This window comes from Morone saxatilis, unplaced genomic scaffold, assembly GCF_004916995.1.
Source record: "Morone saxatilis isolate NCDOM2014 unplaced genomic scaffold, NCSU_SB_2.0 Contig17, whole genome shotgun sequence".
Taxonomy (NCBI): Eukaryota; Metazoa; Chordata; class Actinopteri; family Moronidae; genus Morone; species Morone saxatilis.
Window position 1 is genome coordinate 24,233,508 of NW_023339729.1, and position 14,889 is coordinate 24,248,396.

A 14,889-nucleotide genomic window follows, 5' to 3' on the forward strand; every position below is an offset into this window, starting at 1 on the left:
AATGTCACACACTGAACCTTTAAGGTGAAAATGTGACGTAGTAGACCTTAAAATGTCCCCTGTGGATTGCTCTCTCTGTAAAACAAGTAAAAGTAACATCTGTCATGCACAGACTGCACTACATGAACCAAACTCTCACGGCACTGTGAATGTAATCATGCATGTTTGTTTTGTCACTATAGTTGTTGCATAATCTTCGGTTGTGTTGGCATCCTTAGCTTGTGGAGTCTTGTTTACAAAGAGTGAATCGGTGGCTGATCGTAAAGCCGGCGGTTATTGGGGGTTATTAACCTGCAGCGGTTTGAGATGAAGCACTTTCTTTTCGTCTGTTGCCTTACCGTGAACTCTGTGTGTTCAAGAGTGCGTTTATGAGCACGGAGACCTTTGGACCGGGCCTATGCTAAACCAACACACACTAAATGATTACAGGACTGTTATTGTGCGGAGGCTCGCCTGGCTCATATATTAGCCCGAGTATATAAACAAATATAAATAAGAATTTGGTGCTTCAGTTTCAGCGTGTACATTTACCTTGTAAAGAGAGCAAATACCCAGAAGGACACTGTAGTCAGATAAAGGAGATTAAAGGAGCTGGTGGAGAGCACATCAGGTGGATCAGTTTGCATATGGGTTATGTTATTGTTTGCACTAAGCGACGTATTTGCATGTATGAGGGTTTTTTTTAAGTATAAGGAAAGAAACACTCATAATCACCACCTGAACTAGTTGTATTGTTGTCAAGCAAACTCCTGACATAAAATGTACATAGTCTTAAACCCTGTGTAAACTCCCAGTGCTTTGTATCTCAAATACGCCTGCTCGTATCACTAGGCCTACTGCTGAAACCTTATGATAAAGATGTGTATCCTTTTTATGTTTGTCGCTTTCTGGGACTGTTACATTCCTTCCTTCAGTTTGCTATCTACTTCAAAACACTGTATGTGTCTGATAAGTGTTTGTGTACAAAGCATGTTGGTAGCTGGCTTGCTCTGTGTGCCAAATACCAGTTTTCCATGTGGTGTGCCAAGGCAGTGTCATAACCGCCCAGCCAATCCTCATTTCCTCATTCTTGTGTGCCTGAGGTCAATCCACAGAGAGCGTATTATGGTATTGTTCTTGAATCACTGAACCTGGGTCAGTGTGAGCTGCTTTCTCCCGGTTTTTCCACAGGTACTGAACAGTAGGTCTGCATTGTTTCCGCACTGTGTGTGTGTTAGTGTTGCTCGCTGTTTCATCATGTCCCCGTCTGAAAGGAGCTCGGTCTGATCAGTAGTTTGCACTGTGGCCTCCCCTCTAATGGAGAATTGGAGGTTTGGTTACACAAACATTAACCGATGCAGAGCAGGCAGGGATCTCATTGGTCGGGTTTAACCGTATTGGGTGGAGTCGAAGAAACAGAGGACAAGAGGACAACTTAATTGGGTTAAAGGATAAGGCTGAAAATATTCAGTATTTTTCCTTTTTGTCAAGAAATGCCTAACAATGACTTGACCGTGCTATTAAGTACTGTGTGTGTGTGTGTGTGTGTGTGTGTGTGTGTGTGTAGCCAAAGCCTGATGTGTCTAGCTAAATGGTAGAGCTAGCTAAAGCCTGATATATCTCATTCCTCTGTGCCATAGAGCTCCATTGTTGTCAAAAACTGAGCCGCACTGTTGCACTGGTGGCATAAACACACACACTGTAGTTTATTTTCTCTCAGCCCCACGTACACCGTCCTGCTGCTGGAAACACTCACAAGAGCACGGTGGCCGTCTTTTAAGGATTTACATCTCGGGTTAGAGCCGTAGGTAGGAAGAGCCGGCTGTGGCTCTGTTCATGGGATTTGTTGACAATAAGAAATAGATAAAATACCACCACTTTTATTATTTCAAAGGCAGAACAAAGGGCAAAATATGAATGGCAATGACTTCTCTTTTTTGTTCATTCACAACAATGGCAGTCATGATACGAGCTAATGCTGCTAGTCACGCAGCTAACCTGGCTAGCTCAGCACAGGAGTGGCTCCAGGATATAGTCTCCCTCTCTCCCGTCCCCGAATGAGCCAGAGAAATGTGTTTTCACTCCTCACGTTGAGGCTAAATGGAGCCCATTTTTGCCTCCAAGAAGTGTTTAACTTATCTAATCTGTTTTCCATCTTCTTCCTTTTCTTTCTAAACTCTCCTCCTTTTCCGGCTCACTCATTGTTTCTGCATTTCTTCCTGCTCAGGTTGTGTCATTTTTTTAAACAAAATAACATCAAAGTTAGCGTTTGATGCAGCTTGCGATAGTAACACACAGCACTGAAATGACACGTGCTAGTTGATAATTAGCCGAAATATTCATCTACAAATGTTACATGAGTATATTGCTACTCTACACAGTAAGATATTCAACCTTTGTCTTTGTTTGCTATTTTAAATGCCGATTGTGGCAGGTTGTTCTCAGGAAATGATATGTCCTACATTTCTGGCAGCAGCACGTTTTTTCATGCTGGATAAATAGATGTATTAATAGAAAAACTAGCCAGCAAATGTAAAAAAAAAAAAGAAAGAAAGAGGAACAATAGCCACCATGACTGAACAAACAGAAAGAACAGCTCCAATCTCATTCATGCTTAACCTAATAAACACAGAATACAGGAAAAAACAGACCGCAGTAAACAAAGAAAACACAACAGGATGTGACACATAACTTCTGTTTTCTGGTGAAAGGTTTAAAAAGGAAAATGACACATTTAAAACCTGTATTTTATCTTCTTTACTGCTTCCGTCTCTTCTCATTGTGGCTCACTTTAATGACAACTGAATAACTTGTGCTGTTTCCTATCAAGAAAACTGTTAAACTCTGATAATGTCCATATGCTCACACTCTAAACTCTACGCAGACACACATCACACCCCCATACCTCTCTATGGTTTAACGATGTGTTTGCTTTCACTGTTTTATTGCTGTATAATTTGCAGTGTGGCCTCTGTTGAGCTCCTGTCTGATTCCCTCCTTCCTGTTCCTCCTCTTCTTTTCATCCACTCCAGGCTGGGAGGCTGAGAGCTGCAGGGCTGCGACATGTGAAAAGAGCTCCACCCCTTGACCCTCTCAACTCTCAACCGAAGGTAAATCACATCCTCGCCTCCTCTTCCTCTCCTGTCATCTCCCTGCTCTTCTGCTCCTCTGCTGTCTCCTCTTCCTTGTTTCATCTCAATGTTCAGATCTGAACCTGGTTGTGTTTTTGCAGCAGAACTCACTTGAACTGAAGTTGTGACCGCGACCTGACACCCTCCTGCCTCGGGCATGCCTCAGGTAACGAAGGAACGCAGTTGAAACCTGCAGTCGTTGTCACCTATCCTCTCTGAATGACGCTCCCTGTGGTCCTCCTTTCTCACTTTGTGTCTGTGTGTGTGTTTCCTTCCTCTCAGCCGGGTATGAATGGGATGGAGCCTGCATTTGGCGAGGCCTACGGGGGACATAGGGGTCTGCTGAGCCCCTACCCTCTGGCCATGTCGCCACAAGGGGGCAGGACTGAGTACGACCAGGTGAGATGACACATGTGGGCACTCACGTAGTTTCCATATTTGAGTTACGATTTAATTATTATCAAGTACTCACAGCAATTAATTAACATAAGAATAGGGTCCACTGCACAAACTGTAGAGCACTGGTTCCCAACCTGGGGGTCCTGACCCCCGCTAGGGGTCGCTAAAGCTTTACAGGGGGTTGCATGGCCTTCTTGATTTTAAGGGGGTTTTAAAATATATATATATGTACAGTAGGCCTATATCTCAGCATTTCATTCATTTCTGTGAATAAAACTAAATGAAATTGTTTTAAAGTTTAGATCATTATTTGAGACATAAATGTCACAGGCTGAGGGCACAGTGACACGCTCTCTGCTAAACGTCCTGCATTAGAAAAGTAAGCAGTCAAACAACCAAAAGGAGCAGGAAACACAGCCTATTAAGTATGTTTAAAAATAAAACAAACAAAACATAATAAAGGCAGAGAACTATATAAGAGTTACTAAAAATATCAGGAAAACTCATCTCTGATTAATATTTACAGTAAATAATCTGCTAAAAATTCATCCAAATCGCTTGTTTTACACAAACGTCCGGCAGTTATTGTGTTCACTATTTGGGTTCATTGTGCAGTTTAACAGTTGTTTGGCACTGTTACTTACATGCATTGAATATAATATGAAATATCCCTAAAATATGTCATGGGAACCACTGCTGTAGAGATTAGCCAATATGAAGAAAATCCAAATCCACCAACATGAAGACAATCATTTCAATAATTCATGAGTTTCATCTGCAGCTGAACGGTTCATTTCGTTCGGCGCTTTGCAGATCAGCACTCAGTTCACAAACCCCATCAGCTCCTCCATCCACAAAGTTTAACAGGAGCAGATCTCCACTCCGTGTTGTTGTTAGGCGGCGGCTAATCTTCTCTGCCCCGGTAGCATCACAATAGCCCTTGTTAACACTGCTAACGTTGGCAGATGGAGGTGTTGAGAGGTCGCCGTCTCTGCTGGTTTCTCCTTGTGCTTATTCTGCAAATGGTTAATCATCAGGCTGGTTGTTCTGTGAGACAAAAGTTTAATGTTACATAGCTCGCACTGCATGTTCATATCATCCACGAAATACTAGAACCACAACTTTCACATGGCTCACAGTGAGACTTCCCAAGGGCTTTTAATATCCTTGAAAAGATGTTTGTTTGTTTGAGAACAGCAAATAATGGCCCTCAGTTTTCTGGGAAAATTACAAGCATGGTGGCTGGTGGCTTTTTCAGATTTATTTTTCATTCACACACATCCGGTGGAAAATTTGCGTTTTCATCATGACTTTACAATAATTTGTAACGGTCTTGTGATTTGTAATTTTGAACTATGTCCTTGGATTTCACCAAACAAGACCTCGAAAGTCATTGAAAATGTAAAGTAATGGGGCCTAGCAGACCCCAGAGTGGCCCTAATTGCAGTTAATTGCGTTCACCTGGTGTCTCAGGTATCAGTCTATCCAAGGTGTTTGTGATGTCACCAATCATGATCGTAGGCCCCGCCCCTTAAAAATCCAATTTTCAACAAACACTTACAGGAGATAAATGTTAACATTCTTGTGTCAGACTCTGCGCATACATCATTCTGCACAGTGAGGACCAAACATCCAACTGTAGGAACAAGAAGAAAAGACTTTAATTTATGCACCTTACAGTAGATTTTGATAACTTGAATAGGGGCCAGCTTCTTGACAGCAACATTCATTCAACTCATATGTTCAAGGAAGAAAACACAAGCAAGAACCTACAAGTTTATTAAGCAGGTTCTTGTAACGCCACGTTACAGGTGTCTTATCTGCCTTTGTGAAGCCGTATTGAGCTGCACGTGTTTAGCACTGTCTCTTAAGCATATAGGCATTCAGAAAGAGCTGTCTGTGTAGATAATTAAATTACAGATTAATAATACTAATGTTAACAATATTATTAAATTAAACAGTTTCACAAGCCTTCCTGTGATGAAGATGGCATGATTTTCCCGCAGATTATCCTTGTACAAGCTCCTGTAATTTGCCAGTGACTAAAATGCTGCCTGGACAGATGAGTTTAATTATAAAGCAGCAGGGTAAATATTTTATTACTGACGTCTCCCTGTAACATCAGAGCACACGCTGATATGTGACAGGATAAAAGTTAAAGATACAGTATATGGTAAGTGTTTTTTTCTTGTGTCATATTTAAGCATATCTCTGTCTTTTTTTAGAGTGTGCTCCTCATGCTGGGCTCCCCGGCATCGCCAAGGAAACGGCCCTTTGAGTTGCTAAGCGACCTGGTGGACGACGGTGGCTTCGGCGAGGACCTGCACCCGGAGCGCTGGGATGTGTCCGCGCTGGACGAGATGGCTCGCTACACCAAGCTGGGCCTCGGTGTGGGAGGGGAGCTGCTGGCCTGCTCCGAGGAGGCCGTCCTGATGGGCCGCTGGGGGAGAAGCCGGGAGGAGCAAGAGGAAGAAGAGGAAGAGGAGAGGAGGAGCAGGAACAGACACACAGTGCCGCCCGTCACCCAGGAAGTCCAGGCCACTGCTGCAGGAAGGGAGGAGGGGCGTATCTCTGTTGTCACGACAACGGAGAGGGAGTTGTGTGTTGCAGGAAGAGCGGCCGGAGGAGGACAGGATGGGGGGATGCCGAGGGAGCGTACAGTGGAGGTGTATCAGGTGGCACAGGAGGAAGAGGAGGTGGTGGCGGCAGCAGCGGCAGGTTTGGCTCTGGAGCACTGCAGCGAGGAGCACAACTACTCCCTGAGCCAGGGAGAGGAGCTGGGGGCGGGGCCCGGTCACAACTCCCAGACAGAGGGGTTGCGGGTGGGGGAGACGCAGCAGGAGGTGCGGGGCAGGGAGGAGAGTCAGGCCAAGACTGAGCTGGATCTGGAAGACGAGGACGAGGAGCAGGAGGAAGAGGAGGAGGACGAGGAGGACGAAGAGGGGGAAGACGGAGAGGAGGGAGAGGAGGGAGCGGAGGAGACGGCGGCGGAGGCTGAACTCTCCAGCTCCTCAGAAACTGAATGTGGTGAGTTCTGCTTTAAGTTTGTCTGTATCTGTGTGGCGAGGAACATCGCGGCTCATCACGCCGCTGCCAGCAGCCCGTCTGCCCACACGGAAACCATTTCAATCTGTCTCAGGTCCAGACGAGACCTCAGACTTGGTTGGCTGAGCAGAGGCACATTAAATACCAAAGTTGCGGGTGTAATTCCCGGACTACATACTGCTTCAGTGGCTGCAGTTTTACTGTTATGAAATGGCTTTGAGGGTTGGAGCCTCTTCATGTATTCAAATACCATCTGTAACCACCACACTGCTCTGTCTTTGTTCGGGGAGAGGGGGCTTGTAGTTGAACATGTTAAATAGGGTATGAAAGTTGGTACAGATTGTTAAACAACCGTTACAGTGGAAGTGAATCTTGAAGTAGCTTCAAAGGCAACACAAAGATGCCGGCTACAGACTGCAGCATTCAGCTTGTGTCTCATTAACGCCTCATTCCTCACTCCTCTTATCCACAAACACTGCGGGTATACAGTAGGACCAAAAACAATTGCCTGATCAGTTGAACCTGCAACTATTTTGATAAATGATTGATCGTTTGAGTCATTTTTCATGACATTTGCTTGTTTCAGCTTCTTAGATGTGAGGATTCACAGTAAACTGATTATCTGTTGACTGTGGTTCAGACAAAAAAAGACATCTGAAGTTGTCACCTTGGTCTCTTCAGTATTTTCTGACATTTTATATATGGACAGTTAATTGAAAAATAATTAGCAGTTCAATCAATAGTGAAAATAATTGTTAATGCAGCCCAGGCACACAGTACGCACGAGCTATTGTCCTGGTCAAAGCGACATTTTGTCCATGTTTGGATGTGGCCCTGTTTACAATTAATCTTATTAAACTTCAGATAACAAAAAGGCGTCATCAGTGAGCATTAAGCATATTCCAACAAAAAAGACAAAAAAGGTAAAAGAAAAAACAAATAAAGAAAATGAACTTGAAGCTGGTTTAAACATTATATAACTAGTAACAGTAATTTCACATGTTTCTATTTTAAAAAGAAGTTCATCCTTTTTTTTTTTTTTAAGCCAAGAACGACAGAGATGTAGAGAGCAAAGACGGATCATTTAATATTCCATATCTCCGACCTTCAGAGTTCCGACTATTCAAATGTTCATTTATTCTTTTTTAATAAAATAAGTCAAAAGACTTCACAAACATACTTTGGATTTTATAGAGCATAAAGCCTATTAAACATTAGCAGAAGAACTCAAAATAAATGATAATCAGGTCATTTATCGACTCTGATTCAATTACCGAGTAATACATACATTTCCTCTTATCGGCCCGATAATTATTGTGCTTCCTTAATTTAACACACACAGTCTGGATACGGACACATGCTGATACACCTTTTATACCCGTACATACACAATACATAGACGCTGTAGAGCTTCCGAGGTCATTTCAAATGAACAAACTCTAACTGACGGATTGCGTGTGACCGTTTGGGTGGCTGATTATGAAAAGAATGGATGTACACAAATTGGAAATATCAGTTCAGCCACAGTGACGATTAAAGCTTTTCACTGAATCACGCTGTAACCTCAGAACTCTTGTCGCAGAATCTGTGGCAGCCACATTTGCATCGTGTGCACACATGCACGGGGGAAGAGTTAGGTGTTTTTGCTGCCTGGGGGCAGTTGACCTGCTGCGATTGTACTGCTGTATTTTTAGACCCAATACATTTAAATTTGACTACTTTTTGGTCAAATCAGTATTTTCCTGAGCAGTATTTTGCTCATGCTGGTGTCTAAAAATATGGCTATGGTCCAGGGGAATGAATAACTTCCCCAAGGCTCTTCAGCAGTCTGCCTCTCAATTTTGACCTGCTTAACATATAGTGGTAGTGATAGAAAATGGATTGACACATGAGTTTTGCACATTTAATTTCATACCAGTAACAGCTGACCATATCATCTAATGTTAACAAACCCCCGACAAATTCTTGGACCTGCACCAAAAAAACACATTGACTTACTCTAAATGGACTAAAGTCAGTTTGCTTGTCAAGTGAAGTAAACTCTTTAATTAACCAGTTGTATAACGTCTTCTGTGTCTCTGGAGGACGACAACATTTGAACAGAAAACCTGCTTAAAGGACCAGTGTGTACGATTTAGTGGCATCTACCTGAACACCTCTGGCGTCTGTCTGCCGTTAAACCTGGGAATGAGAGGGAGCTGTGAGGTGTGTACCAGAAACTATTTTTCTAGCCCGCCCCGGTATTGGAGTTTGTCTGTCTCTGGGCTCACTGGTAGAAACATGGGCCGGCGCGCCGTCGGAAGGCCGACGCGGCGCCGCCCGCCGACCACCAGCAGCCCGTTCTGTTAGCATGGAAAACATCTCATTCTAAGGTTAAAAAAAACACATCAATTCTTATTTTCAGGTGATTATACACTAATTAAAACATAGCTATGAGTATTATATTCCATTTGTATCAGTAAATCATCCTGAATGTTAAACACTGGACCTTTTTAAAGCTAGAAATATTTGGGTGTTAAACAAGCTTGTAGGGTTTAATGGCCGATGATTTCGAGTTGCATAATGGGAATTGTAGGATCCAGTGTTTTTGGAGCTTAATGGATTCTAGGAAAGGACTAAAAGGCGGGATATCTGAGCCTCTGCTGCATTAGTTCTGGTTTTAATCTTTTGTCCCTTCAGTCGTCCATCTTTATGGGAGTACAATAATAAATCACAGGAGCATCCCCTTAGTTCAATTATTCATGAAGCTAGTGTGCGAATGAACATACGGACGGAACTGAAAACTGAACTAATTCTAAAATGACGTGAATTTGCTGGTTGCTGTTAGCTCAGAGCATCAGCTGAGGGGCTTAAATGTCACAGGAGATTTCATGTCCAGATCACAGGACATAAAATATAAACATGTATATTAGATAACACACATGTAAACTGACTTCACTTCAGATTACCATCTTTTCCCAGGCTCTCTCTGTCTGTGATCGTCCTCGCGCTAGATAAACAAATCTCAGGCTTCTTGTTGCAAGGTAATGGAGAGGTCGCTGGCTCGCTCTCAAAAGGCTGGTCTGGGTCATATTTCGACCGTCGCGAGACACCATTGTCACTCTCCATTGTTGTGGCTGTGTGTGTGTGTGTGTATGTGTGTATGCCTGGTAGAGCTATTCTTACCATTAGCCCATGGCGATTGCAAAGGGCTGTGTGATGGATGGAAAAGTGTGCGTGTTTAAAACTATAATAAAGCGACCGTGGAGCGAAAGATCAAATTGAGGGGAGAGTGCAGACAATGGTGCTATCTGCAGACTGGACCAGACGACACGATGTTACATAAGCCATCTGTGTGTGTGTGTGTGTGTGTGTGTGAATGTGAGTAATGGACGGCCCTGTCTGATGGCTAGGATAGGGGCTTCATGGTTATTAACTTTCAGCCTGATTTAATCCAGCTACTATTACATTATTTGCAACATGTTTTTTTGTTGTTGTTTTTTTGTAACCCAGCTCTGGTGGATTTGAAGAAGCGTTTCTGCTCCTGCTGGTGGAGCTTTGCATGTTGTATTATTTATGATACCATTATTCATGGCTGTGCACGCCTGAGGCTAATCTTCTGTGACGTCTGTGTGCTGGTGTAGGTGTCTGCCTCTGAAACAGGGTGCATGTATACAGTTTTAGCTGGTGGTGGCTTTGTCATTAGGACATTAGCATGTGATTGTGGATTAGGATTCACAGCATGATTTCATACCAGGCAAACGTGAACATTAATACCTGTCAGTTATGATTAGGGTTCATCTGTCATATTAACTTGAAGGGTATTTATCTTTTATTAAATATCTCATATATGGCTGTCAATGTTGTCCACCTACGTAATAATGGATGAGAGTTTGTTTTTCTTCATTATATATTAATAAAACAGCCTGGAGTATTGATTCTGTATTTGGATAATTGCATCACTGCTCCTCAAACCTCGAGTGATCCTGATGCAACATCTGAACCAGATTACATTCAATCATTGTTATTTCTTTGATCGTGTAAATGCTGTTTCTCAACCTTAACATTTTTTGCCGCGCTTAGAAAACATTTTGGAAATGTAAATGCTCTCGAAATTGAATATTTGGGTTCCCATGCATCCTGGAAAAGTTTAGAGACTAGTTTTGCAGTCATGGAAATACCTGGAAATAGATTAAAATGACTGAATATCCTGGAAATAATCTATGTTGTTGTCCTGGAAAGATAATCTGATTGTAAACCTGGGTGCGTATTTGGATTTAGTTTCGTTTAGAAGATGAATTTTCTGTAAAATAAAATCAATTCTACTGGATTTGAACTGTAACCCATGGGCTGTGGTCAAATTAATATTACTGCTGGAGGAAAACGGTAGTAAAGTGGAGTCAATTTGCTGGACACCGCAGCTTCGCTCTTCTAAGACTGCAGTGGAAAAATGGACTGTGGTGAGAACAGCCAGAATTGAGCTGACGTGGTGTGTCCCATTAACACTCACTACCTACCTGTAATAAACCTGAGACACTGCATCACCCTCCATTGTAGAAAGGAGGAATACAACTGGAGTTTTCCCGGCCTACAGGTAGATTATTTGACCGTTTCTGAGCAAGTGCCGTCCTGTATTAAGAAAAACTTAATAACTGGAAAATGTTTCCTTAAAAAGTTGGGAATCATGAAAATTCTAGAAAACGGGTATTAAAACTGTGTTTGTTGAACTTTAGTTGTGTTACTGGAATCAGAACGATTGCAGCAGAGATGAAACTAAATGTTGAAGTGAGATCCCCTAATCTCCCTAATCTGAGGGAGATGTTATGAAATATGTTATCGCAGGTCAATCAGAGTTTAGACAAACTACTTTTTGACGGTTCAGCAGATCCGTCACTTGCATACATACATATAGAAATTTGCAGTTCTGCTTCACGGTGAAATGAAAGCAGAAGATACGATCCGACACGATAAGAGAAGAGTCACTGGGTCCATGTTGTTGTTAACCCCAAACCAGGGACTTTCCTGCTCACCAGAGTGTAATCACTTTTGTTTTGGTTTCCTCAGTTTTCCTCCAACACCCCGCTTAAATCCGACTTCACAGTTTTGACCCACTTTTAGAGCTGCAACTATTAAATTAATTGGCAGCTATTTTGATATATTTTAAGAAAACATTCTCTGATTTCAGCTTCTCAAATGTGAATATTTACTGTTTTTTTAGTCCTCTGTGACCATAAACTGAATATCTCAGGACAAAACCGTTAGTTGCAGCCGTACTTGTGTGGTAAGGATCTAAGAATAGCAAAGCTGTCTGTTTTGTTTCCACTGAGTAATTGTTTCTCGTGTGAATTGAGACTTGTGGGGTAATGACTTTTTTTCCCATGTTCGTTGATTGTTGTGCCAGCTACACTGAAATGATAGAAAGCTAATTTCCAGTTTGTTGCTTGTAGATTTGTGACACAACAATTAAATCTTGTACATTTGCATCAGTCATCAGCACAAAGTCTGAATTCTTTTGGCTGTGTTTCCTTTCAGAGGTGGAGGCCGAGCCAGTGAGGCAGCCAGGCGAGCGCCCGTCGAAGCGTCGCTGTTTCTGGGAGTACCGACGTGCTCGAGAGACGGCCACGAAGAAGAAACTGGGCGGAGATGTCCACTGGTCTCTGTCCTGGAGCTCCAGCACTCTACCCAGCACACTGTACCGCAGAGAGGGTGAGGACACTGCCTGAAGCACTGACTTCACTATCGCAGAGCGGAAACGATGAGACCATTAATAGATCAATGAATGAACATTTTACTTACTAGAGTTGAAGCTGGAAATGAAAGTGAAGTAAAGATCCACTGAATGAGACCCTTTAAGCAGCAGGAGTCATTAAAAACGACATTCACACTGCAGCTCGAAGTGTCCCATTTCTTTCCTCTCATGTGACACAAATCGGATCGGGACCCTCAGGCATGTGCCCTACATACAACTTTTATGTCAAAATCGGAATGTTTCAGCATTTCCCTGATCAGTGAATCTTACATCAGGCGTAATGGTAGCGGTGCAGCAGTTCAGCAGCTTGTGTCCTCCTGAAGACTCAAATACAATCCAGTACAATAAAATCACAAACTACATTTACGCTGTCACATATTTATATGTTCCGTAACTGCTTATTCTGTCATTTTATTCAGATATTAAAAGCTAGGATGCTATTTTTGTGGCTGCTCTGTTAAATCAAATTAAAAAAAGTCTGGATCTGGACATCCATTTTCAGTTACAGCAAGAAAACAGTGGAATGCTGTCTAGTTTCGCACAATTAATCGAAATATTATCAGATTGCAATGTGCTGTAGTACTGTACTGTGGTGCTGCAGAGATACCCTGGCCTAGAAAACATGTTTGTTTGGTACAGACCCCAACAAATGCCACATTATCATGATTTTAATGGGATTTGTTTCAGTGAAAATACATTTTGCAGCCTTAATGTTGCTATCCCCACACAGTGTATTCAATCAGTCATGTTGTCACTAAGGTCATAATATATTGGTCTCATGTGGAATTATCAATTTTATGCTGTTACATGTGCATTGTACAGGAACAGCAGTAGAAAATAAGCAGTTATTGTAAATAAAATAATTTAAAACAGTTCTTGTTGACAGAGCATGGTTTAGATTCAGGATCATGACTAGAATTTTAAGACAAAGTTAGGTGGATCTGGTGTGTTTATGAGCATTAAAAAATATTGAACAAAAGAAGACTGAAAAGCTTGTACAGACAGATACTGAATTCATTCCGATCAATTTGTTTTGGTTTTTTTCCAGGTAAAAAAGGACGGCGTAAAGCTCGTAAGACAGACGCCAGCGACCTGACGCCAAACCCCCAGAAGCTCCACAACATCGGGGAGCAGCTGCAGAAGCTCAACGCTGCCATCGACGGCATGGGTCCGGTCAACGACCTGCCCGCTGTGGCCCGAGCCCGGTCCCGTAAGGAGAAGAACAAGCTGGCCTCTAGGTACCACACTCCACTTACTGCCCTCCTACATCCTCTGCACCGAGTCAGAGCCCAGGAGACTTGTGTATTGATTTCTGAGGCATGAGTGGGCATTTTGAGAGGTTTTCACTGTTTGTAAAGCGTTTTCAGAAAGAAATAGAAGAGAATCCTGCAGGGCTTTGTGGTTGGGTATCTGCAGACAATCTTTAGCCTTGTCAAGATTGGTTTTCAAATATGTGGCGCATTTAAATATTTGACCTTCTAATACTGTTTCTGGAGGACACGGAGAGAGAAGAATACATTGAGAAAAACATCTTATCATCGTGGAGTTAATTTGATTACGATGGAAAGTGGTTGTAATTCCAGTCTTGCAAGTGTCAGGAAGCATTTCATCTCTTCCCCCACGTGGAACACACTGTACCACGGTAAAGATGACCTTTTTAAAAAAAAACAGCCTCTGAGGAAACTACATACAACACAAATGATTTAAAAATGTAGGTCATGAGTGTATTTTTCTGTTGATTTTCCCTTTTTTAATGAGTTTACTTTGGACATGAGCATGATGGAATAGATTAAAGAAAGATGGAGGGAAGCAGAGGAAAACAACAGAGGAGAGAATGAGATGGAGTGAAGCAGGATGAAAGGCTGAATAGGAGGAAATCAGGGCAGGATTGAGGAGGCAGACAAGGAGTTTGATGAGGAGGGAGAGGAGGGTCATAGAAAGTTCATCTGTGGATAGAAGAAGGGAGGGGTAGAATTTGGAGCAAAAGGACATTATTACAGGCAGTTTGAAGAGGAAGGGGACTCTGGGAATATCTTATTATTCCAAACATATATTAAACACGACATAAACACAACATCAGATTGGAAGTTGAGGGGGAAAACAGGAGAAAGATGAGAAGAAGGCAGTGAAAGTAGATAAGAAGTGCACAGTTAAAGTCACTCTGTACTTTAATGTGACTGAGTTCATGTTTTAATTTAATATGCAGGTTTCTCCTCTGTGATGTTTCTCATCTTTTGTACTGTCATACTTGTGGATGCCTCAGAACAGATCAGAGTTAGCAGTGGGATTATCATAACCGCCTCCAGTCTGTCCTATTATTTTCTCAGTCTTAAAAAACAACTTGCCCGGGCCGATGAGGCTGCGTAGAAGAAAAACCCTCTGGGGAGCCTCCAGCTCGGCCGGACGCTCCAACAAACACAGTTAGCGGTAGAAAGATCCTGGCTACCGACCTAATGACTTACAGGAATACTCCACTTTCACTTTCAGGTTGATGAATGAATGAATTTAATCTCTGTGTTCAGCACAAAGACGAGTTGTTCAAAGTAGGGCTGCCTCCTACTTAAGATTCTCGTTTTTCCAGGAAGGAATTCAATTCAATTAAATTTT

The 14,889-nt window shown here is 42.4% G+C and overlaps 1 protein-coding gene across 1 annotated transcript in view; it reads left to right on the forward strand.

Moving 5' to 3' along the window:
* Window positions 1-14,889, forward strand: part of LOC118327464 (CREB3 regulatory factor-like) — a gene marked incomplete in the record, with an annotated part of 29,193 nt that overhangs the window by 3,336 nt on the left and 10,968 nt on the right. The window contains 6 exon segments of the mRNA XM_035660828.1: window positions 3,012-3,089; window positions 3,212-3,276; window positions 3,393-3,509; window positions 5,735-6,536; window positions 12,066-12,239; window positions 13,331-13,520. Coding sequence (XP_035516721.1) covers window positions 3,268-3,276; window positions 3,393-3,509; window positions 5,735-6,536; window positions 12,066-12,239; window positions 13,331-13,520 — 1,292 coding nt within the window.